This window comes from Salmo salar, chromosome ssa03, assembly GCF_905237065.1.
Source record: "Salmo salar chromosome ssa03, Ssal_v3.1, whole genome shotgun sequence".
Classification (NCBI taxonomy): Eukaryota; Metazoa; Chordata; class Actinopteri; order Salmoniformes; family Salmonidae; genus Salmo; species Salmo salar.
The window spans coordinates 100,447,612-100,474,724 of NC_059444.1; the positions used below are offsets into that span (position 1 = coordinate 100,447,612).

At 42.9% G+C, this 27,113-nt stretch overlaps 1 protein-coding gene across 1 annotated transcript in view; it reads left to right on the plus strand.

Annotated features, from left to right (window-relative positions):
• Nucleotides 1-26,058, plus strand: part of LOC106594963 (E3 ubiquitin-protein ligase RBBP6) — a 96,589-nt gene extending 70,531 nt beyond the window's left edge. The window contains 3 exon segments of the mRNA XM_045716088.1: nt 73-600; nt 1,133-1,320; nt 25,601-26,058. Coding sequence (XP_045572044.1) covers nt 73-600; nt 1,133-1,320; nt 25,601-26,058 — 1,174 coding nt within the window.
• Nucleotides 26,059-27,113: the final 1,055 nt, after the last annotated feature.

Consider the following 27,113-nt stretch of genomic DNA (forward strand, 5'->3'; position numbering starts at 1 on the left):
CAGCAGTGAGAAGAGCTCGTCTTCCTCCTCACACTCTCACTCACGGGATCGTAAACCTTTATCTTCTTCCAGGGACCACAAAGCAACTTCTGACCGTAGACCACCGGACCCCAGAGCCAGGGAGCACAGAGACCACCTCCACCACAAACATGAAGACAACAACGACCAGATCTCATCCACCGTTGGCCGTAACACCGACTCTACTGACCGTAGACCACCGGGAGACCACCGGGAGACCACCGGGGAGCTAGGCGGTGCCTCGCCCGTCTCCAAGAGCGACCAACCCCCATCTGACCCTTCCTCTTCCTCCTCCTCCTCCACTCAGAGATCTCAGGGAGGGTCTGAGCCCACCAGACCCAGCGAGAGCAGCCCTGGCAGGGACACGACGCAGGATATATACGGCTCCATGGAGAACCAGCCCGGGAGGGGAAAGGCTGAGGGAGAAGAGCCCAGAGCAGAGAGCTTCTCGGCGGGGAGACAGAGCCAGCAGGCCAGCCTAGGAACCCTAGAGAAGGAGACGAGTGGTGGAAAGCCCCAACAACACCCGGCCTCACTCCTACAGCCCCCAGGACTGACAACAGGGCAGGGGTGCCCCGAGCTGTCAGAGAGAGAGAGAGAAAGAAAGAGAGAGAGTGGCAGATACAAAAGATGAGGGAGAAGATGGAGAAGGAGAGAGAGAAAGGGGTGGATAGGGAGAAGGAGAGAGAGAAGGGGGGTGGATAGGGAGAAGGAGAGAGAGAAAGGGGTGGCTAGGGAGAAGGAGAAAGGGGTGGATAGGGAGAAGGAGAGAGAGAAAGGGGTGGATAGGGAGAAGGAGAGAGAGAAGGGGGTGGATAGGGAGAAGGAGAGAGAGAAGGGGGTGGATAGGGAGAAGGAGAGAGAGAAAGGGGTGGATAGGGAGAAGGAGAGAGAGAAAGGGGTGGATAGGGAGAAGGAGAGAGAGAAGGGGGTGGATAGGGAGAAGGAGAGAGAGAAAGGGGTGGATAGGGAGAAGGAGAGAGAGAAAGGGGGTGGATAGGGAGAAGGAGAGAGAGACAGAGCACCCTAAAGCCAGACCTCCTCCCTCGGTCCATTCTTCCAAACCTTCCACGTTCCATTCTTCCAAACCTCCTCCCTCGGTCCCTTCTTCTAGACCTCCTTCTGACCTGGTCAGAGAGACAGATGAGGCAGCCTTCGAACCGGACTACAGCGAGGGAGAGATCTCAGAGGGGGAGGAGGAGGAAGGAGAGAAAAAAGTGGGCGGACAGCGAGCGGTGGAGGGAGAGCCAGCGGTGCATGGGGGCAGCAGCAGAAGTCGTAGCAGCAGCGCCAGCTCTGTCGGTAGCCTGGGCAACAAGAAAGACAAGAAGAAGAAGAAAGATAAAAAAGAGAAGAAGAAAGAGAAGAAGAAACAGAAGAAAGACAGAAAGCAGAAGAGACTGGAGGCTGAGGAGGGAGAGATCGCAGGACTGAAACACAAACACAAGAAGAAGAAGAACAAGGACAATAACAGAGAGAGAGAAGAGGAGGAGGAGAGAAGAGGCGAAGACCAAATGTCTAGCGTAGCCTTATGAGACATTTCGTCGTGAAGCGTTTTTTCCACACGTTTCAGCCCAAGGCTCGTGGCCCAAACCTTATTCCCTAACTAGTGCACGACTTTAAGGCTCGTGGCCCAAACCTAGTGCACTAAGAAGGGAATTGGGCGCCATTTCGGAGGAAAGATATTTGGTTTCCTTCCGAGCCTCCTGTCAGTGAACTGTAAAGGTCTCAAAGAGGCGTCACACAGCCTCTGCATTCCAAATACCATCCTATTCCCTATATAGGGCACTACTTTTGACGAGGGCCCATATTCCCTATAATAATAGGGCACTATGTAGGGAATGTGGGTGTCATTTGTGACGGGACCCCGTAGTGAAGACCATAAGAGGACTCTGCAAGCTTGTTCACTTTAGTTCAACACTTTGTTTGGGGGGTTTTGTTATTTTTTATTTTTTTGCTGAGGATTTGAATTAATTTAATGAATTTAAGGCTGATGTATAAAATATAAATTTTTTTAGACTCTGCTCAACATAGGCTGTTGCTTGGACGAGTCAATTTACTTGAATGATGCTTCGATTTTATTATTTTTTGTGTTTAAAAAAAAAGTGTAATTGCTAAAACCTTGATTTGTCCCTGTCCCCCACCGTCCCCGTCCCCCCCCCCAGGTTATTTTTGAAGAGTTTCTACGACCTGGGATGCATCCCAAATAGCAACCAGTTCCCGATGTTGTGGACTAGTGAACTAGAATAGTGAACTATTATGGACACACACAATATACCATCTTTCATATCAGATATGTATTCTCTAGAGTGAAAACGTGTAGGAGGAGGAGGAGGGAAAAAAGCACTATCGAGATGTAAATGACTGTTACTCTGCTGTAAGCAGACTGAGCAAGAGTGACCTAGAGGTAGTTGTTGGCCTATGTTTTGCAAAATTACTTCCCCCCCCTAAAATTCACCAGATTTCCCAGAAATCCCAGGTTGTAGGATTCACAGATTTCCTTCTTGATTTCAGGAATCTGTGATTTTTTTTTTTTTTGATTTTTGTTGTTGTTGTAAAGTTACCAGAGTTGTTCAGCCCCTTAGTGGTAGTTGTGTCTTATGATACCTGAATTATATTTACACAATTCTGACAATATGTGAATATTGTTGTTCGTTGAGCGCGGACGGGGGTAGAGACACTGGAGGGTGTTAAAGGGCCATGTCTTGGGTTTAAAAGGTTCCGTGCACTGTGAAGATTCATCAAATTTGTTCCTTTTTATTTTAATTTAAATTTTATTTTTAGTTTTTGCAATGACCTCTATTTAATTTAAACTACCAGCTGAATGAACTGAACCGGAGGGACATTTTTTTATTTTATTTTTTTCTCTTGTTTTGAAGATAATAATAAAATTAATTCTTGCAACAAAAAAAAAATAAAATGTTCTCCATTTTCTTGTTCTTTCCACCTTTTTTAGTTTTTACCCAGAAATCAAAAGGGTGCTTCAAATGTGGATAACTTTATATTAAAGGGTCTGTAATAAATCATTTATAAACAGTTTGCTCACCTTTTTTTAAATCATTGTTACTTCCACATTTGTTAATGTTTTACTAAAGCTAGTCACAAATGTATATTTGTGGGACTACAAAAATACTTTACAAATGATTAGTAAATGGTTAATACATTTGGGGTTGATGATTAATACATGATGAACAAACACTTTTATAAATACTATATAAATGGTTTATACATTTGGAGTAATGATGAAAACATGAACAAACACTTTTAAATACTATATAAATGTTTTATACATTTGGAGTAATGATTAATAAATGAACAAACACTTTTATAAATACTATATAAATGGTTTATTACGGACCCTTAAAGTGTTATCCAGACGTGTCCAAGTGAAAAGTTTGCACTTTGACCTTCTTAATGTATTGTTCAGCTATACCTCGGCTAGGTTTTAGGAACTTTAATTGAAGTCGCCTACCATACTTAGTCAAGAGCAGGAACCGCAAGGAAGGTTGACGCCAAGATTAGGTTTTTAGGCCTCAGGCAAAAGAGGGAGATGGGGGAACAAGGTTAACAGAAGTCTGCAGCTTTATTTATTTATTTTAGTTATTTAACTAGGCAAGTCAGTTAAGAAAAAAATCTTATTTTCAATGACGGGCCTACCCCGGCCAAACTCCGGACGATGCTGGATCAGTTGTACGCCGCCCGTATGGGACTCCCGATCATGGCCGGTTGTGATGCAGTTAAACTAGTAGTAGGGAGATATACGTTTTTAACTAGTTCGGTAAATGTTTTTAAATTAGTTGACTCATTGACCAAAGTGACAAACATGAGCTTCAATGATTCGCCCACTTTAATGCCCATTTTAATCGGATGGAAAATATGGACCACCAGTCGTCGACAAGAGAGCGGTCCCACCTGAGGAAAAAGGTAAAAGTATTGACATAACAGGTTTGAAACGGAAGGTTAATTTACCATGTTTGTCCTGCAAATAATTACATTTACGTTTAACCTAGCGTAGCAGGCTAGCTGGCTACAGGCACTATAACGTTAATAAGGCTGGCTATAAACTACATGTATTTAATGTGCTGTGGAGCAAGTGTAACCGATGTGAAATGGCTAGCTAGTTAGCGGTGGTGTAACCAATGTGAAATGGCTAGCTAGTTAGCGGTGGTGTAACCGATGTGAAATGGCTAGTTAGTTAGTGGTGGTGTAACCAATGTGAAATGGCTAGTTAGTTAGCGGTGGTGTAACCGATGTGAAATGGCTAGTTAGCGGTGGTGTAACCGATGTGAAATGGCTAGATAGTTAGTGGTGGTGCGCGCTAATAGCGTTTCAATCAGTGACGTCACTCGCTCTGAGACCTTGAAGTAGTCGTTTCCCCCTTTGCTCTGCAAGACTTTTGTGGAGCGATGGGTAACGATGCTTCGTGGGGTGACTGTTGTCGATGTGTACAGAGGGTCCCTGGTTCGAGCCCAGGTAGGGGGGCGAGGAGAGGGGACGCGAACCTATATACTGTTACACAGGGGCTCCCAAATCTTCTCCACTCAGGTCCCACTTCCAGCAGGGGGGACATCCTATTTTGTCTGCAAGACAAAGGAGCTGATGGTGGACTACAGGAAACGGAGGGCAGAGCGGGACGTTCCCATCCACAGGACATGGTCCACATACACCCCCACGGTCATGAAGAGGGCACGGCAACACCTCTTCCCCCCTCAGGAGGCTGAAAAGATTTGTCATAAGGCTCTCGGATCCTCAAAGAGTTCTACAGCTGCACCATCGAGAGCATCTTGACTGGCTGCATCACCCAGCACATCACTGGGGCCAAGCTTCCTGCCTTCCAGGACGTCTTCCCTGTGGCTCAGTTGGTAGAGCATGGTGTGTGCAACGCCAGGGTTGTGGGTTCGATTCCCACAACCCACGGGAATTCCCATTTTTTTTAATGCATGAAATGAAAATGAAATGTGTGCATTCACTACTGTAAGTCGCTCTGGATAAGAGCGTCTGCTAAATGACTAAAATGTAAATGTAAATGTCTCAATACCAGGCGGCGTCAGAGGAAGGGCCTAAAAATGGTCAGACTCATGCCTCCCAAGTCCAGTTCTCTCTGCTACCACATGGCAAGCGGTACCGATGCACCACGTCTAGAACCAACAGGACCCTGGACATCTTCTACCCCGAATCCATAAGACTCCTAAACAGGACTGATAAATAGCTCATCAAATGGCTTTTTGACTACCTACATTGACCTTTTTTTTTAACTAACTCTCTTGGGTAGAGTCCAGTGTGTGGGCCCTTTCCTGTTTCAGCATGACACTGCCCACATGCACAAAAGCGGCATCCATACAGAAATGGTTTATTCGAGATTGGTGTGGAAGAACTTGACTGGCCTGCACCGAGCCCTGACCTCAACCCCATCGAACACCTTTGGGATGAATTGGTACGCCACTAATGGTCACTAATGCTCGTGTGGCTGAATGGAAGCAAGTCCCCGCAGCAATGTTCCAACATCTCGTGGAAAGCCTTCCCTGAAGAGTGGAGGCTGTTATAGCAGCAAAGGGGGGGGGGGACCAACTCCATATTAATGACCATGATTTTGGAATGAGATGTTGGACGAGCAGGTGTCCACATACTTTTGGCCACTCTCTGGTACTCTCTGTATATAGCCATGTTATTTTGACTTGTTATTGACTGTGTATTCATTACTAATGCAGGGGTACGTGGACTCAGTACTGGTACTCTCTGTATATAGCCATGTTATTTTGACTTGTTATTGACTGTGTATTCATTACTAATGCAGGGGTACGTGGACTCAGTACTGGTACTCTCTGTATATAGCCATGTTATTTTGACTTGTTATTGACTGTGTATTCATTACTAATGCAGGGGTACGTGGACTCAGTACTGGTACTCTCTGTATATAGCCATGTTATTTTGACTTGTTATTGACTGTGTATTCATTACTAATGCAGGGGTACGTGGACTCAGTACTGGTACTCTCTGTATATAGCCATGTTATTTTGACTTGTTATTGACTGTGTATTCATTACTAATGCAGAGGTACGTGGACTCAGTACTGGTACTCTCTGTATATAGCCATGTTATTTTGACTTGTTATTGACTGTGTATTCATTACTAATGCAGGGGTACGTGGACTCAGTACTGGTACTCTCTGTATATAGCCATGTTATTTTGACTTGTTATTGACTGTGTATTCATTACTAATGCAGGGGTACGTGGACTCAGTACTGGTACTCTCTGTATATAGCCATGTTATTTTGACTTGTTACTGTTCCTATTTCTATATATTGTTATATATTTAACTCTGCCCTGTTGGGAAAAAAAACCCTGTAAGTAAAGCATTTCACTGTCGGTCTACAAAATGTGATTTGATCTCATTTAAAACACATTTATATTCTAGGTGTTTTTTTTTTCTTCTCTCCTGGTAATATTCAATCAACACAATACTCCACCTCTCTACCCCTCTACCTCATCAGATCTCCAGCTATCGGAAAGATCAGTCCATCCAGGACTTCCTGGTAATTTGTAATTTTTTGTGATATTTGTGGACCAATTCTGATAAGTTTCTTGACTTGATTGAAACGTATTATGCGGTAAATGTGCAGTGATTGGTTGAAATTGCGAGCGCCTCTTTTTCTAGTGCGCTGATGGGTCAGTTTTACGCGACACAAATTTGCGACGATTTGACTGTTTTATGCAGTAATTGATCACATGTGTAAGCTCTTGCATTAATATGCGGGGAATTGTTGATTTTGGGAAGAAGAAGAAGAAAAAAAAAACATTTACGATCGCAGAATCGTGGAGGAACTGGGACAGATGCAAGGAAAATAAACCTTATCCGACATAGCAGGTGACGTGGTGGTGCTATTTTTGTATAGTCTATTTTCAGTGTAGTTTATGACTGTTCCTTTTTTCTGTCTGTCTGTCTGTCCGACCGGTTTATAGTTGTAGTGTTGACTGTATAAAGACCGGTTTATAGTTGTAGTGTTGACTGTATAAAGACCAGTTTATAGTTGTAGTGTTGACTGTCTAAAGACCAGTTTATAGTTGTAGTGTTGACAGTCTAAAGACCAGTTTATAGTTGTAGGGTTGACAGTATAAAGACCGGTTTATAGTTGTAGTGTTGACAGTCTAAAGACCGGTTTATAGTTGTAGTGTTGACTGTATAAAGACCAGTTTATAGTTGTAGTGTTGACAGTATAAAGACCAGTTTATAGTTGTAGTGTTGACAGTCTAAAGACCAGTTTATAGTTGTAGTGTTGACAGTCTAAAGACCAGTTTATAGTTGTAGTGTTGACTGTATAAAGACCAGTTTATAGTTGTAGTGTTGACAGTCTAAAGACCAGTTTATAGTTGTAGTGTTGACAGTCTAAAGACCGGTTTATAGTTGTAGTGTTGACAGTCTAAAGACCGGTTTATAGTTGTAGTGTTGACTGTATAAAGACCGGTTTATAGTTGTAGTGTTGACAGTCTAAAGACCAGTTTATAGTTGTAGTGTTGACAGTCTAAAGACCGGTTTATAGTTGTAGTGTTGACAGTCTAAAGACCGGTTTATAGTTGTAGTGTTGACTGTTTATAGTTGTAGTGTTGACAGTCTAAAGACCGGTTTATAGTTGTAGTGTTGACAGTCTAAAGACCAGTTTATAGTTGTAGTGTTGACAGTCTAAAGACCAGTTTATAGTTGTAGTGTTGACAGTCTAAAGACCAGTCTATAGTTGTAGGGTTGACAGTTTATAGTTGTAGGGTTGACAGTTTAAAGACCAGTTTATAGTTGTAGTGTTGACAGTCTAAAGACCAGTCTATAGTTGTAGGGTTGACAGTTTATAGTTGTAGGGTTGACAGTTTATAGTTGTAGGGTTGACAGTCTAAAGACCGGTTTATAGTTGTAGTGTTGACAGTCTAAAGACCGGTTTATAGTTGTAGTGTTGACAGTCTAAAGACCAGTTTATAGTTGTAGTGTTGACAGTCTAAAGACCAGTTTATAGTTGTAGGGTTGACAGTTTATAGTTGTAGGGTTGACAGTCTAAAGACCGGTTTATAGTTGTAGTGTTGACAGTCTAAAGACCAGTTTATAGTTGTAGTGTTGACTGTCTAAAGACCAGTCTATAGTTGTAGGGTTGCCAGTTTATAGTTGTAGGGTTGCCAGTTTATAGTTGTAGTGTTGACAGTCTAAAGACCAGTCTATAGTTGTAGGGTTGACAGTTTATAGTTGTAGGGTTGCCAGTTTATAGTTGTAGTGTTGACAGTCTAAAGACCGGTTTATAGTTGTAGTGTTGACAGTATAAAGACCGTCTGTCGCTCTCTCTACCCGTCTCCCTCTCCGTCCGTCTATCTGTGACACACTCACAGAGTTAATGAAGAGATGGTGAGAAGGCAGAGGAGTTGTTTTTGTTGCAGGCAGGTCAATGGTCACTTCATTGTGTTCTGTCACACACACACACACACACACACACAAGGGTCTGAGTTATACCATTCATAGATACGCTAACTACCTTTAGTTCCTATTAACGATAGTATCTTCTGACCGGGGCAGTGTTGCTAAGAGCCCTGATGCTAACTACCCTTAGCGCCTATTAATGATAGTATCTTCTGATCGGGGAGGTGTTGCTAACAGCCCCGATGCTAACTACCCTTAGCGCCTATTAACGATGGTATCTTCTGATCGGGGGGAGTGTTGCTAAGAGCCCCGATGCTAACTACCTTTAGCGCCTATTAACGATGGTATCTTCTGAGTGGGGCAGTGTTGCTAAGAGCCCCGATGCTAACTACATTTAGCGCCTATTAACGATAGTATCTTCTGACCGGGGCAGTGTTGCTAAGAGCCCCGATGCTAACTTCCCTTAGCGCCTATAATCGATAGTATCTTCTGATCGGGGGGGGGGAGTGTTGCTAACAGCCCCGATGCTAACTACCCTTAGCACCTATTAACGATAGCAACACTGCCCGATCAGAAGATACCATCGTTAATAGACGCTAAAGGTAGTTAGCATCGGGGCTCTTAGCAACACTCCCACAAGCAGAAGATGCTAAGAGCCCCGACGCTTGCTCTAAACGTTTACACGCATCGCTTGGCGGTACGTTTTTGGAAACATAAGGAGCGTATCTCTAGTATCTTCTAGCAGATAACCCATACAAGTCCAGTCATTGCGCTAATGCTAGTTAGCAAATTTCTTCGAACCTCACGCAGAGACATAAAAATGGTATCCGTGAGTTCGTCTGCTAGCATGCTAGTAGATACCATAGACTTCTAGTCATTGCGCTAATGCTAGTTAGCAACTTTCTTTGAACCTCACGCAGAGGCATAAAAATGGTAATCATGAGTTCATCTGCTAGCATGCTAGTAGATACCATAGACTTCTAGTCATTGCGCTAATGCTAGTTAGCAACTTTCTTCGAACCTCACGCAAAGACATAAAAATGGTATCCATGAGTTCATCTGCTAGCATGCTAGTAGATACCATAGACTTCTAGTCATTGCGCTAATGCTAGTTATCATTGGCTCGTGAAACTACCTTCTAACTTCCTTCATACTGGATACATAAAAATGGTATCCGTGAGTTCGTCTGCTAGCATGCTAGTAGATACCATAGACTTCTAGTCATTGCGCTAATGCTAGTTATCATTGGCTCGTGAAACTACCTTCTAACTTCCTTCATACTGGATACATAAAAATGGTATCCGTGAGTTCGTCTGCTAGCATGCTAGTAGATACCATAGACTTCTAGTCATTGCGCTAATGCTAGTTATCATTGGCTCATGAAACTACCTTCTAACTTCCTTCATACTGGATACATAAAAATGGTATCCGTGAGTTAATCTGACTCTCGGGAAGTAGATAAAGTCCGGGCCTCATTGCCAAAATCCCAAAGTATCCCTTTAAATAAACAACACACCTTTTTATAGGGTTAGGGTTCCCACTGGGGAAAATATTTCCATGTTAGAGCGTTTGTTTACGTAAAACAGACTGAAGACAAGAGTGGACAACCTGTGCTAATTAGCAATCTGCGTCTCCGAAACACCTGTGTGTGTAAACGGAAGACAAATGAGTTGTCATGGAAACATACTGTCAGCTGCAACTGTGATAAAACACTGTATTGTAAGTGTGTATTTAGCATTTGTGAGAATGTTTTTTTTTTTTTGACGTTATATGAAAGTAGAGGGGTTTATGTTTTCTAGAAACAGTACCACAATTAGAGAAGCGATTCACGTTTAGATGGGGACTATTTGGCTGTTTTGGTTTCCCAGAGCCAATTCGTCTTTTAACAGCTGTCAGAGCAGATCACTGCACCTGTACATAGCCCATCTATAATTTAGCTCAAACAACTACCTCTTCCCCTACTGTATTTATTTATTTATTTTGCTCCTTTGCACCCCATTATTTCTATTTCTACTTTGCACTTTCTTCCACTACAAATCTACCATTCCAGTGTTTTACTTGCTATATTGTATTTACTTCGCCACCATAGCCTATTTTTTGCCTTTACCTCCCTTCTCACCTCATTTCTCACTTTGTATATAGACTTATTTTACTACTATATTATTGACTGTATGTTTGTTTTACTCCATGTGTAACTCTGTGTTGTTGTATGTTGTCGAACTGCTTTGCTTTATCTTGGCCAGGTCGCAATTGTAAATGAGAACTTGTTTCTCAACTTGCCCACCTGGTTAAATAAAGGTGAAATACATATAAATAAATAAAATAAATAAACATGTAATGTCCTTACATTTTTTTTGTCATTCAGACGACGCTCTTATCCAGAGCGACTTACAAGCATCGATTTTCATGCCACCAGAATAAGACCTTCGATATTTATTCGGAAAGAAGGAGCATCACTGTGTACTTTTACAACCTTTACAACCTTCTCAACCTTCTTGTCAAAGTGGTTGACAAAGTCGTCCGCATAGGGGGAAGGGGAGGGCTGGAGGATTAAGGAGGGAGGAGAAAGTGGAAAAGAGTTTCCTAGGGTTAGAGGCAGAAGCTTGAAATTTGGAGAGTGATAGAAAGTGGCTTTAACAGCAGATACAGAGGAACAGAAGGTAGAAAGGAGGGAGTGAAAGGATGATAGGTCCTCCAGAAGTTTAGTTTTCCTCCATTTTCACTCAGCTGCCCACAGCCCTGTTCTGTAAACTCACAATGAGTATCTCAGCCACGGAGTAGGAGGGGAGGGCCGAGCCGGCCGCGAGGAAAGGGGACAGTGTGAATCATAGGATGCGGAAAGGGAGGACAATAGGGTCGAAGAGACAGAATCAGAAGACAGGAGGGAGAAGAATTTAGTCGAAAGGAGAGATGATAGGATAGAAGAGAGAGTAGTGGGGCGGCAGCATAGCCTAGTGGTTAGAGCGTTGGACTAGTAACCAAAAAGTTGCAAGATCGAATCCCCGAGCTGACAAGGTACAAAATCTGTCGTTCTGCCCCCTGAACAAGGCAGTTATTAACCCACTGTTCCTAGGCTGTCATTGAAAATAAGAATTTGTTCTTAACTGACTTGCCTTGTTAAATAAAGATAAAATAACTAAAACAAAGTGAGAGAGAAGATTGGGATGGATGGCGCACGAACATCTGGGTAGAGAGCTTTGTAGTTAGGGTTGGAGGAAAGGGAGACAGTAAAGGAAACTAAGTAGTGAGATTAGTAGGCAAACGGCCTCTAGTAAAGATTAGATATCTGCTAGCATGCTAGTAGATACCCCTAGACGTCCAGTCATTGCGCTAACGCTAGTTAGCATTGGCTCGCGGAACTACCTCTTAACGTCCTTCATACAGGACACAGAGACATCCACGAGTTCATCTGTCTCTGGGGGAAGGAGATAAAGGGGTCCTCTGCCAAAATCCCAAAGTATCCCTTTAATTCTGGTTGATGTGTCAACAATCAGCTACAAGTTATGAGCAGTTCACACACCAAATAGGCCACTAGAAAGACAGCTATTTTTTTGTACCTTTATTTAACGAGGCAAGTCAGTTAAGAACAAATTCTTATTTTCAATGACGGCCTACCAGGGAACAGTGGGTTAACTGCCTCGTTCAGGGGGCAGAACGACAGATTTGTACCTTGTCAGGTCTGGGATTCGATCTTGCAACCTTTCGGTTACTAGTCCAACACTCTAACTAACCACTAGGCTACGCTACCGCCCCAAATTTAAAGAAGATGGGCCCCTAGTTTACAAAAAGACAGACAGCTATTTAAAGAAGATGGGCCCCTAGTTTACAAAAAGACAGACAGCTATTTAAAGAAGATGGGCCCACAGTTTACAAAAAGACAGACAGCTATTTAAAGAAGATGGGCCCCTAGTTTACAAAAAGACAGACAGCTATTTAAAGAAGATGGGCCCACAGTTTACAAAAAGACAACGACTAGACAACGACAGATTTCAGAAAATTATACTTCTCACTCCTGGAGATATCAGGAGACCTCTAGTTATAGATCGAACTATAAGGATTAACATTTAGGCTCCTTTAGTCCTGTCCTTTTTCTCTCCGTGTTTGTGTACTCTGTACAGCTCTCCCCTGGTCAGTTCTAAATCTGTGCTATATTGGCTCATACTTTAAGAGTTACACCAGGAAGTCATCTCTTTCCCAGCCCCCCCCCCTTTTCATCTATGATCTGAGTATTATCTTGTATTGACAGAATCTGTCACCGGTCCTGAAAACTGAACTGCACACTAGTTTTAGGTTATTTTCCAGTGTTGGTAAAAGTACCCAAATGTCATTTTTGAGTAAAAGTATAGATACCTTAATAGAAAGTTACTTAAGTAAAAGTCAAAGTCACCCAGTAAAATACTACTTGAGTAAAAGTCTAAAAGTATTTGATTGTAAATATACTATCTAAAGTATCAAAAATAAAAGTATAAATACTTAAATAATTCCTTCTTTTAAACAGACGGCACCATTTTCTTGTTTTTAAATCGTATGGTTAGCCAGGTGCACACTTCAACACTCAGACATAATTGACCAAAGATGCATTTGTGTTTAGCGAGTCCGCCAGATCAGAGGCAGAAGGGATGGACCATGTGTTGTCTTGATAAGTGCGTGAATGGGACCATTTTCCTGTCCTGTCTAAGCATTCAAAATGTAACGAGTACTTTTGGGTGTCAGGTAAAATGTATGGAGTAAAAAGTACATTCTTTTCTTTAGGAATGTAGTGAAGTAAAAGTAGCGAAAATATAAATAGTAAAGATACTCCCCCCAAAAAAATATCTTAAGTAGTACTTTAAAGTATTTTAACTTAAGTACTTTACACCACTGGCTATTTCCCAATAACATTGAGAGCAGCCCGCAGGTGATCTGGAGTAGAGAGTTTATAAAGATCGCCTTTTATTTTTGACTTAACAGTTATTTTTCTGTACTGCATTGTTGCTTTAAGGGCTTGTAAAGAAGTAAGAATTTCACTGTCGTATTCGGAGCATGTGACATAATCAAATTGTGATTTGCGTTATTGTTTTGTTGTCAATAACTTACTGATAAGAACTTAACTCTTATCAACTGTTGGACTTTGGTAACCTTGTAACCTAAGTTGTGTGAATGATACTGTAATCAACTTAGTATTCAAAACAAACCCTCTTTTTAGAATTTGAAGTAGTGTATTTCTTCACTCAACACTAACTACCAGTATAAAACAGTGTCTAGCTACTATAAATAACTCAGGAGAAGAAGATAGACTTTTAGCACTCACTAAGTCCTCTACTATAACTCAGGAAGAAGATAGACTTTTAGCACTCACTAAAGTCCTCTACTATAACTCAGGAGAAGAAGATAGACTTTTAGCACTCACTAAAGTCCTCTACTATAACTCTGGAGAAGAAGATAGACTTTTAGCACTCACTAAAGTGCTCTACTATAACTCTGGAGAAGATAGACTTTTAGCACTCACTAAGTCCTCTACTATAACTCAGGAGAAGATAGACACTCACTAAAGTCCTCTACTATAACTCAGGAGAAGATAGACACTCACTAAAGTCCTCTACTATAACTCAGGAGAAGATAGACTTTTAGCACTCACTAAAGTCCTCTACTCCAAAGCCTCCATTTTGGGTCTGTGTGTCTCTGTGTGGCTTCTAGAGGAAGTGGTGCTCCAGCAAACTAGTTTCCTGCAGCCCCCCCTGAACACACACAGCGAGAAGAGGGGGAAAGCAACACAACACAGCGAGAAAGAAGAGGGAAAGCAACACACACACAACACACAAAAAAAAGGTTAGCGAGTGAAGAAAATGGCGATGGTACAGGACAAATGGCTCCTCTCGTAAAAGCGGCAAATGCGTTGAATTTCTTTAGTCTTTAGCCTTACAGCCGGCTTCCATTTCCACTCTGTTGTTGCACTTTATATTGTATGAGGTAAGGCTTTTTTTTCTTCTAGATTGTGTTATCGTGTTGTTTATTGTTTTAGCCAGTATATCGATGTGTTACGCAGGTAACCGGGGGAAAGCTTGTCGTAGTTCAGTTTGCCCGCTGGTTGCCCACCTAGCTAGCTTGTTAGCCCGTTTCTAATGAACATGTTAGCTACATAAGTCGTAGTTCAGTTTGCCCGCTGGTCGGTTACCTAGTTAGCTTGTTAGCCCGTTTCTAATGAACATGTTAGCTACATAAGTCGTAGTTCAGTTTGCCCGCTGGTTGGTTACCTAGCTAGCTTGTTAGCCCGTTTCTAATTAACATGTTAGCTACATAAGTCGTAGTTCAGTTTGCCCGCTGGTTGGTTACCTAGCTAGCTTGTTAGCCCGTTTCTAATGAACATGTTAGCTACATAAGTCGTAGTTCAGTTTGCCCGCTGGTTGGTTACCTAGCTAGCTTGTTAGCCCGTTTCTAATGAACATGTTAGCTACATAAGTCGTAGTTCAGTTTGCCCGCTGGTTGGTTACCTAGCTAGCTTGTTAGCCCGTTTCTAATGAACATGTTAGCTACATAAGTCGTAGTTCAGTTTGCCCGCTGGTTGGTTACCTAGCTAGCTTGTTAGCCCGTTTCTAATGAACATGTTAGCTACATAAGTCGTAGTTCAGTTTGCCCGCTGGTTGGTTACCTAGCTAGCTTGTTAGCCCGTTTCTAATGAACATGTTAGCTACATAAGTCGTAGTTACGCGGTACTGTGTGTGTGTTTTTCTTTCCATGGAAGAAAATAGCGAAACGACTGTTTTAAAAAAAAAAAAAAAGGATTGAAAGGCCACTGTACGATTTTGATTAGTTAATATTACCGGTATTGTGGATGACCCGGTGTGAAAGTTCTGTTGGCTAGCTAGCTAGTTAGCTAAATGTTGGCTACGTTGCCTTGCAGACAAGACGATGGTGCAGAATTAAAGGGCGTCAAATATAAGGCGATTTTTCTGGTAACTTAATTTCATCAACATTGCCAACACATAGATGTTAAGATTTCTGCTTAACTGTTTGATCGATTTGTGATTTCGTTTTTTTTTACCAATAGCTAGTTAAGAGAATGTTAGTTAGGCTAACTGCTAGTTAGCATATATTCAACCAAGTTGTCGCTTGGATACGCGGCTGCAGAATGTCCTCACTGTAGCCACGGCACAGGTTTATTAACAAATAACTTTAGTGTGCAAAAAATATCTTATTTGTCCTTGGGTTGTTTTGATAACCAGCAAGCTATTGTCCCGGTGTTTCAGACTGTATTTTGTTTTAGTTAGCCTGTTAGCTAGCTAAACAACCGAGATTTTATGCACAGGAGTAGCCTAGCGCTAACTAGTTTCATTGCATTAGCTAGTTATCGATTTTGGCTGTTCTTCTTCTATCAAACCAAACAAGTGTTTCCTAAAGTAATACATATACATTTTAAACATGTGTGATGTTTACTAGTTAGCTGTTAACGCCGTGTGAATAAACACCTTTCGCAGAGCCAGCCAGTACAGTCAGTGGCCATGTTAAGCTGGTTAGCAAACCATCTAATGGCCGATCAACACCAAACGTTAAAACCCTCTTATTTTCCTTTCAGGCTTAAACTCTTATTAACGTTTGGCTAGCTGACCGATAAGGGTGCACCTGCAGCCAGCAATTCGGGGCGTTCCTGTATCTGCAGGATCCCCTCTTTTATATACTTCTATTGGTCGAATTTTTTTTAGGCTATGACTTCAGTACATAGGCGGGAGGCTGAGGCGCTCCAGTACAGTAGATGGCGGTAATGCGCCATAACATTGGATGCCAACTGCCGATAAACCCCACAGAAGAGGCGGGAAGCAATAACCGTAGCTAGCTATATGTAACCGATGTGAAATGGCTAGGTAGTTAGTGGTGGTGCGCGCTAATAAGCGTTTCAATCGGTGACGTCACTCGCTCTGAGACCTTGAAGTAGTCGTTTCCCCCTTTGCTCTGCAAGGGCCGCGGATTTTGTGGAACGATGGGTAACGATGCTTCGTGGGGTGGCTGTTGTCGATGTGTGCAGAGGGTCCCTGGTTCGAGCCCAGGTAGGGGCGAGGAGAGGGACGGAAGCTACACTGTTACATATAGCTAGTACACATCTGTCGTGACCTTCGCCCCCGCCTGTCGGGCTCTGTTTTCCCACAGTTCTGTTAACGACGGTGACGGCAGGCGTGTGCTAGCTTAGCCGGGAGCAACACTGTCTTAGCTGACTAGCAAGCTAGCTGTCGGGCACGGTTTTCTCTGGTACACAGGATGCTGGGGGGGTGACACCGTGTGCTAACTAGAAGCTAGTACACAGTGTTGCTAGCGGGAGGCGGGGATGACCGGTAGACAGTGCCCATGGCCCCGACGGTACACGGCAGACGGGAGGCGGGGGCGACATCGTGTGCTAGCTAACAAGCAAGCTTGCACACGGTGTCGTTAGCTAGCTAGTTTGCGCGCGGTGTCGCTTGCTAGCTAGTTTGCGCGCGGTGTCGCTCGCTAGCTAGTTTGCGCTCGGTGTCGTTAGCTAGCTAGTTTGCGCTCGGTGTCGTTAGCTAGCTAGTTTGCGCGCGGTGTTGCTCCAGCCTCACGCCTGCTGTACTAGTGGGAGGTGGGGGCAACCGTTTTCCCACATTTCTTTTAACGTCTCTATGTGGTCAACATGCTCATTGGCTCTGCCCAGGCCCATAGTACATCATGTACTAGGTTACATGTAGTAGGCATGGCAAACCCGTTTTGGTCACTTCTGGTAAATCTTCAAAAATAAATAAATCGCAGTCAGGGCATAAAATGTACTTTTGGGTCCACCAGCCACTGTGGCAAGTAGATAAAAAAAATAATAATAATAATAATTTATACCAGCCAAAATATTTTTGGGGCCCTAAAATTATACCAGTGAAACACAAAAAAACAGATCAGCATGCATTGTAATGTTTCTAAAACAAATGTTTTACTAGTAAGAGGTAATGCGGTATATTGTTTAGTTTCATATTTTTTGTCTATTAACCAAAATGTCACAGATGAGACAAAAAAAATGTGCCTGCCCCTTTAAGGGCAGCAGGTTACCATGGTAACATGACTTGTCATGTGACTAGTACAAGTGTTGTCTTCTCTTAACAGTTGAAACTCAAACATTTTGGAAAAACGTCCTAGCTTGTAAACTAAACAATGTAAATAGACCAAGAAACACGAGGATAAAGTCGACTTTCTTTTCAAGTAAATTAGATGAACTTGCATGCCCACACTTCTAAAAAATGAATATTTCACTCTGCTCTTGACGTGCCCACAGTCCCCAACCAGGAAGTGTTGCAGCGTGAGGTGGAATAGGCTTATTTAAGATTTCTTCTACTTTGACTTTGTGCTATTAATTTACTAGCAATGAAAAAAAATGGCAAAAAAGACTTTGAAAACAGCTACTGCAGCATTCATTTGACTATAAATGTGATCATACTTGACTATTTTTATTCACAAATGTGAATGAAATGCTCGCACTGTAGAGCTCTGACCACCTGCCAACGTGGCTAGTGAAATAGACATCGTACCTGCCGTTGCCAAAATCTACCCGTATTTGGCAGGTGGTAGGTGTTAATGTGAGGCCCTGATTGCAGCATGTTTTTGGACTCATTCAGCAGTTTTTACCCGCTGATTTTTTTTTAAAAGTACAATACCTTTTGGAAATTCATGTTGAAAATGATGCTGTTTCTGCTTCCTGTTGACAAGACGTTTGATAAATAGCCGAATGTCAAAACAAGTTTTTAACGTGTCCAGATCAATAACCGAATGTCAAAACAGTTTTAACGTGTCCAGATCAATAACCAAATGTCAAAACAGTTTTAACGCGTCCAGATCAATAACCGAATGTCAAAACAGTTTTAACGCGTCCAGATCAATAACCGAATGTCAAAACAGTTTTAACGCGTCCAGATCAATAACCGAATATGTGGAAACGGTTTGATATGTTGAAACCATAAACATAACATGTACTACCTGGTAATCACATGACTTCATTCACCAAAAACCCTGTTGTTTCAACTAGTGGCAATAAATCACTGGTATCGATAAGGGGGGAAATCAGGTTGTACGTACGGATGAAACTAACACAACAACAACAACCTCACCAGTTTCCATCACAGGTTAGCGAACAACCTACAGAAGACAGTTCGCTACTAAAAACACAAAAGAGAAAAGCAACACCTAATAGCCAACTCATATCACGTTGAAATGTTACATTTTAGTCACTTAGCAGACGCTCTTATCCAGAGCGATTTACAGTAGTGAATACATACATTTGATACATTTTTTTTTTCTCTCTTCTCCGTACTGGTCCCCCGTGGGAATCGAACCCACAACCCTGGCGTTGCAAACACCATGCTCTACCAACTGAGCCACACGGGAAATCAATTGCGCGAGAGCGGGGAGATGAGGTTCAACCAACACAGTTTAACAACAACAACAAAAAACACACAGGATTCTGGGAATAATGTGTACATCACTGTTTAGAGAACAATTTCCTAAAGGACTGCTAGCTTCATTTTGAAGTATTACGCTTTCCCCCCATTTATTTTCTTGAGTGGGTCGCCCAATGCAGTAAGAGTAATGCAACACTTTATTATTATTGTTGTTGTTGTTGTTAATCACGTCCATCGACGTCACACTGAAATCAATAGAACAGGAAGCTAATGGTTTGGGGTTTAGCTCTGCTTAAACTAACACTATTCACAGGCCACAGGGACACTTGGAATAACCTTTAACCTTTACGCGGTTGCTTAGATGAGCTCCTGCGGAAGGGTTATAACCTTTACGTGGTTGGTTAGATGAGCTCTTGCGGAAGGGTTATAACCTTTACGTGGTTGGTTAGATGAGCTCTTGCGGAAGGGTTATAACCTTTACGTGGTTGGTTAGATGAGCTCTTGCGGAAGGGTTATAACCTTTACGTGGTTGGTTAGATGAGCTCTTGCGGAAGGGTTATAACCTTTACGTGGTTGGTTAGATGAGCTCTTGCGGAAGGGTTATAACCTTTACGTGGTTGGTTAGATGAGCTCTTGCGGAAGGGTTATAACCTTTACGTGGTTGGTTAAATGAGCTCTTGCGGAAGGGTTATAACCTTTACGTGGTTGGTTAGATGAGATCTTGCGGAAGGGTTATAACCTTTACGTGGTTGGTTAGATGAGCTCTTGCGGAAGGGTTATAACCTTTACGTGGTTGGTTAGATGAGCTCTTGCGGAAGGGTTATAACCTTTACGTGGTTGGTTAGATGAGCTCCTGCGGAAGGGTTATAACCTTTACGTGGTTGGTTAGATGAGCTCTTGCGGAAGGGTTATAACCTTTACGTGGCTGGTTAGATGAGCTCCTGCGGAAGGGTTATAACCTTTACGTGGCTGGTTAGATGAGCTCCTGCAGAAGGGTTATATCTATATTCTGGATGTTGGTTTAGGAAGGCTGCCACGACAGTAAGGGTTATATCTATATTCTGGAACATCGGATGTTGGTTTAGGAAGGCTGCCACGACAGTAAGGGTTATATCTATATTCTGGAACATCGGATGTTGGTTTAGGAAGGCTGCCACGACAGTAAGGGTTATATCTATATTCTGGAACATCGGATGTTGGTTTAGGAAGGCTGCCACGACAGTAAGGGTTATATCTATATTCTGGAACATCGGATGTTGGTTTAGGAAGGCTGCCACGACAGTAAGGGTTATATCTATATTCTGGAACATCGGATGTTGGTTTAGGAAGGCTGCCACGACAGTAAGGGTTATATCTATATTCTGGAACATCGGATGTTGGTTTAGGAAGGCTGCCACGACAGTAAGGGTTATATCTATATTCTGGAACATCGGATGTCGGTTTAGGAAGGCTGCCACGACAGTAAGGGTTATATCTATATTCTGGAACATCGGATGTTGGTTTAGGAAGGCTGCCACGACAGTAAGGGTTATATCTATATTCTGGAACATCGGATGTTGGTTTAGGAAGGCTGCCACGACAGTAAGGGTTATATCTATATTCTGGAACATCGGATGTTGGTTTAGGAAGGCTGCCACGACAGTAAGGGTTATATCTATATTCTGGAACATCGGATGTTGGTTTAGGAAGGCTGCCACGACAGTAAGGGTTATATCTATATTCTGGAACATCGGATGTTGGTTTAGGAAGGCTGCCACGACAGTAAGGGTTATATCTATATTCTGGAACATCGGATGTTGGTTTAGGAAGGCTGCCACGACAGTAAGGGTTATATCTATATTCTGGAACATCGGATGTTGGTTTAGGAAGGCTGCCACGACAGTAAGGGTTATATCTATATTCTGGAACATCGGATGTTGGTTTAGGAAGGCTGCCACGACAGTAAGGGTTATATCTATATTCTGGAACATCGGATGTTGGTTTAGGAAGGCTGCCACGACAGTAAGGGTTATATCTATATTCTGGAACATCGGATGTTGGTTTAGGAAGGCTGCCACGACAGTAAGGGTTATATCTATATTCTGGAACATCGGATGTTGGTTTAGGAAGGCTGCCACGACAGTAAGGGTTATATCTATATTCTGGAACATCGGATGTTGGTTTAGGAAGGCTGCCACGACAGGTAACAGACATCTGTTTTTTGTTTTGTTTGTTTTCTTAAACGAATTACGACGCGACATAGAGGATATCAACAGTGACAACGGTTGGCTGCTATTTTAAGGGATAGTTTGACTGTCAAATCCCATGTTGGTGTGTGGCCATCGGCCCTTCTACATTTTTCATTTTTTCCCCCTTCATTTTGTTTGACATTTTAGTCATTTAACAGATGCTCTTTATGCAGAGCCACTTACAGGAGCGTTTAGGGTTCAGTGCCTTGTTCAAGGGAACATCCATAATGTTTTTATTTTTTACGTGGCCAGCTCGGATTCGACCCAGCCACCTTTCGGTTACTGGCCCAACCCTGTCAATTCCAGTCTATCTCAGAAAGTTAACCAAATTCCATTTTTAATTATGTTTTTTATTCTGAATCAAAAAACTTTTTAGTGTATTACCTGAATGAAATTGAATTAAAATGGAATTGACCCAAACCCTGGTAGACGGGTCCGTAGCTAGATAAATGGAATTGACCCAAACCCTGGTAGACGGGTCCGTAGCTAGATCTATATAATATTTACATTTCTGAAATAAGAAACTTATTTTAAACTCTTAACGCCTAGTGGTCTATTCCATACTAACTGAATGTAAAAAATAAATAAAAAATATTATTTCACCTTTATTTAACCAGGTAGGCAAGTAGAGAACAAGTTCTCATTAACAACTGCGACTTGGCCAAGATAAAGCAAAGCAGTTCGACAACATACAACAACACAGAGTTACACATGGAGTAAAACAAACATACAGTCAATAATACAGTAGAAAAATAAGTCTATGTACAATGTGAGCAAATGAGGTGAGATAAGGGAGGTAAAGGCAAAAAAGGCCATGGTGGCAAAGTAAACACAATATAGCAAGTAAAACTGGAATGGTAGATTTGTAGTGGAAGAAAGTGCAAAGTAGAAATACTGGGGTGCAAAGGAGCAAAATAAATAAATAAGACAACAAAAAAAAACTGTCTCTTAAAATGTATACCAAACAAAAAACCTTTGATTTTCAAAGTATTTTTTAATTTTTTTTACAAGCGCCACTGAAAATTGTACCAAAAAAAAAATCACATTTTACAGTAAGATCCTTTTCAGATCCAAAGTTCTGTAGCAGAATTAAACGTGAGGGAGATTTTACTGTAATTCTGTTACCAAACTTTGCATCTGCAGTTTGTTCCACTAAAATGTAATTTATTTTACAGTGTTAATTGTTCTAAGTAGCCATTGTGCTTAGAGTTGTGTGGTTTGTTTTTAACCTATTAATTATTTTTTTTAAATCAATGGTTTTTATTTGGTATACAGTTTTACATTCTCTACATAGTTCTGTTATTGTAGAATTTCCCTAGTCTGCTGTGGTTATTCTTAGACTGGAGAGTTAATTAGTGACCAGGATAAATGATCTGACTGGTCTTTGACTGGAGAGTTAATTAGTGACCAGGATAAATGATCTGACTGGTCTTTGACTGGAGAGTTAATTAGCGACCAGGATAAATGATCTGACTGGTCTTTGACTGGAGAGTTAATTAGCGACCAGGATAAATGATCTGACTGGTCTTTGACTGGAGAGTTAATTAGCGACCAGGATAAATGATCTGACTGGTCTTTGACTGGAGAGTTAATTAGTGACCAGGATAAATGATCTGACTGGTCTTTGACTGGAGAGTTAATTAGCGACCAGGATAAATGATCTGACTGGTCTTTGACTGGAGAGTTAATTAGCGACCAGGATAAATGATCTGACTGGTCTTTGACTGGAGAGTTAATTAGCGACCAGGATAAATGATCTGACTGGTCTTTGACTGGAGAGTTAATTAGCGACCAGGATAAATGATCTGACTGGTCTTTGACTGGAGAGTTAATTAGTGACCAGGATAAATGATCTGACTGGTCTTTGACTGGAGAGTTAATTAGTGACCAGGATAAATGATCTGACTGGTCTTTGACTGGAGAGTTAATTAGCGACCAGGATAAATGATCTGACTGGTCTTTGACTGGAGAGTTAATTCATTTATTTATATGTTTTATTTAACCTTAACTTACTTGCCTAGTTAAATTAAAGATCAAATTCTTATTTACAATGACGGCCTACCCCGGGTCAAACCTGAACGACGCTGGGCCAATTGTGCGCCGACCTATGGGACTCCCAATCACAGCCGGATGTGATACAGCCTGGATTCGAACCGGGGTCTGTAGTGACGCCTCTTGCACTGAGACGCAGTGCCTTAGACCGCTGCGCCTCTCGGGAGCAGATTAGCGAGCTGGATAGATGAACTGACCTGTCTTTTTTTTAGAGCTCAATACAACACAATACAAGCTGTTACCAACGAAGAAACAAACTCAAGAGTCAAAACAGGTGAGGATTTATATAGAGCCCTGGATCTGGGAGTGGTTTATATAGAGCCCTGGATCTGGGAGGGGTTTATATAGAGCCCTGGATCTGGGAGTGGTTTATATAGAGCCCTGGATCTGGGAGGGGTTTATATAGAGCCCTGGATCTGGGAGTGGTTTATATAGAGCCCTGGATCTGGGAGAGGTTTATATAGAGCCCTGGATCTGGGAGGGGTTTATATAGAGCCCTGGATCTGGGAGGGGTTTATATAGAGCCCTGGATCTGGGAGGGGTTTATATAGAGCCCTGGATCTGGGAGTGGTTTATATAGAGCCCTGGACCTGGGAGGGGTTTATATAGAGCCCTGGATCTGGGAGGGGTTTATATAGAGCCCTGGATCTGGGAGTGGTTTATATAGAGCCCTGGACCTGGGAGTGGTTTATATAGAGCCCTGGATCTGGGAGGGGTTTATATAGAGCCCTGGATCTGGGAGGGGTTTATATAGAGCCCTGGATCTGGGAGGGGTTTATATAGAGCCCTGGATCTGGGAGGGGTTTATATAGAGCCCTGGATCTGGGAGGGGTTTATATAGAGCCCTGGATCTGGGAGGGGTTTATATAGAGCCCTGGATCTGGGAGTGGTTTATATAGAGCCCTGGATCTGGGAGGGGTTTATATAGAGCCCTGGATCTGGGAGTGGTTTATATAGAGCCCTGGATCTGGGAGAGGTTTATATAGAGCCCTGGATCTGGGAGGGGTTTATATAGAGCCCTGGATCTGGGAGGGGTTTATATAGAGCCCTGGATCTGGGAGGGGTTTATATAGAGCCCTGGACCTGGGAGTGGTTTATATAGAGCCCTGGATCTGGGAGTGGTTTATATAGAGCCCTGGATCTGGGAGGGGTTTATATAGAGCCCTGGATCTGGGAGTGGTTTATATAGAGCCCTGGACCTGGGAGTGGTTTATATAGAGCCCTGGATCTGGGAGGGGTTTATATAGAGCCCTGGATCTGGGAGGGGTTTATATAGAGCCCTGGATCTGGGAGGGGTTTATATAGAGCCCTGGATCTGGGAGGGGTTTATATAGAGCCCTGGACCTGGGAGGGGTTTATATAGAGCCCTGGATCTGGGAGGGGTTTATATAGAGCCCTGGATCTGGGAGGGGTTTATATAGAGCCCTGGATCTGGGAGGGGTTTATATAGAGCCCTGGATCTGGGAGGGGTTTATATAGAGCCCTGGATCTGGGAGGGGTTTATATAGAGCCCTGGATCTGGGAGGGGTTTATATAGAGCCCTGGATCTGGGAGGGGTTTATATAGAGCCCTGGATCTGGGAGGGGTTTATATAGAGCCCTGGATCTGGGAGGGGTTTATATAGAGCCCTGGATCTGGGAGGGGTTTATATAGAGCCCTGGATCTGGGAGGGGTTTATATAGAGCCCTGGATCTGGGAGGGGTTTATATACAGCCCTGGATCTGGGAGGGGTTTATATACAGCCCTGGATCTGGGAGGGGTTTATATACAGCCCTGGATCTGGGAGGGGTTTATATAGAGCCCTGGACCTGGGAGGGGTTTATATAGAGCCCTGGATCTGGGAGGGGTTTATATAGAGCCCTGGATCTGGGAGGGGTTTATATAGAGCCCTGGATCTGGGAGGGGTTTATATAGAGCCCTGGATCTGGGAGGGGTTTATATAGAGCCCTGGATCTGGGAGGGGTTTATATAGAGCCCTGGATCTGGGAGGGGTTTATATAGAGCCCTGGATCTGGGAGGGGTTTATATAGAGCCCTGGACCTGGGAGGGGTTTATATAGAGCCCTGGATCTGGGAGGGGTTTATATAGAGCCCTGGATCTGGGAGGGGTTTATATAGAGCCCTGGATCTGGGAGGGGTTTATATAGAGCCCTGGACCTGGGAGGGGTTTATATAGAGCCCTGGACCTGGGAGGGGTTTATATAGAGCCCTGGATCTGGGAGTGGTTTATATAGAGCCCTGGATCTGTGTGCCTGCCTGCCCTTCTGGTCTTTTCCATTGTGGCCGTGCGTGTGTGTGCGTGTGCGTACTGGAGGTAAAGTCTGGTGACAGCAGCTGCTGCTTGTCAAAGCCCACCGCGGTTCCGTTGTAGCGTAGCGACCGAGCGGCCGGGCCCCGACTGCTGAGTAAGCGCTGCTGTTTTAAAGGCTGAATGAAAACCACTGCCACACTTTTGTTGTAGACGGCTGTTTGTGTAGCTCATTGTAGTCATACAGTTCATGCAGAGACAAAAGACCTGTGACCCCCCAGACCCCCGTTCCCCAGCTTCTACCCCGTCCCCAGACCCCCGTCCCCCAGCTTCTACCCCGTCCCCCAGCTTCTACCTCGTCCCCAGACCCCCATCTTCTACCCCGTCCCCAGACCCCCAGCTTGTACCCCGTCCCCCAGCTTCTACCTCGTCCCCAGACCCCCATCTTCTACCCCGTCCCCAGACCCCCAGCTTGTACCCCGTCCCCCAGCTTCTACCCCGTCCCCAGACCCCCAGCTTGTACCCCGTCCCCCAGTTTCTACCCTGTCCCCAGACCCCCAGCTTGTACCCCGTCCCCAGACCCCCAGCTTGTACCCCGTTCCCTAGCTTCTACCCCGTCCCCAGACCCCCAGCTTGTACCCCGTCCCCAGTTTCTACCCCGTCCCCAGACCCCCAGCTTGTACCCCGTAATCTAGCTTCTACCCCGTTCCCCATCCTCTACCCTGACCCCATCCCCCACCTTTTAGTTGAATGAGGTGAATATATTTTAAATAAAACAGTTGGTAATATAAATAAATATACCGTTATAAAGTAATGATTTGTATTAATTGATGTCAGTAACAGTTGATGTAAAATACATTTGGCTGTCATGCTTATCGGTCTATATATATATATATATATATATATATATATATATTAGTAATTTGGCATAATTTATTGGTGTTAAATTGGCCTGTGTATCTTTTTGGTTTAGTCATAGTTTTATTATTTATATAACACAGCTATCAACACAGCATACAGAGCGAGCCAAGTACTTCTATGCCAGTGATCCATATAAACACATTGATATACCAGTGATCCATATAAACACATTGATATACCAGTGATCCATATAAACACATTGATATACCAGTGATTCATATAAAAATTGAACCCCAGTGATCCATATAAACACATTGATATACCAGTGATCCATATAAACACATTGATATACCAGTGATTCATATAAACACATTGATATACCAGTGATCCATATAAACACATTGATATACCAGTGATTCATATAAACACATTGATATACCAGTGATCCATATAAACACATTGATATACCAGTGATCCATATAAACACATTGATACCCCAGTGATCCATATAAACACATTGATACCCCAGTGATCCATATAAACACAGTGATATACCAGTGATTCATTGGCGGCTAAAGAAATTAGCTCATGAAACTCATAGCTTATAGGCTAATTGCAGCAGTAGGCCTATAACTTCCATTGGTCTTTCACACTGAGGATTGGTGATTTATCGAAGTGGAGATTATTTTTCTCCAAATAGCCTACTGTGAGGAACTATAGTTTTAATATATTATCATTCTCAATGGATGTTAAAAAAACGAACATTTTTTTCTTCATTTCGGAGCAGCGGGCCAGGTACTTCTATGCAAAAACCCTCACAACGTTTATCAGGACAGAGAAACCAGACGACATGGAGCCACTACAAAACACCAGACCGATGAAAACACGTGACAAATCTCCTAAAAACGATAGTTTATGAAATGAACCAAAAAGTGTAGCGGGTTCGTG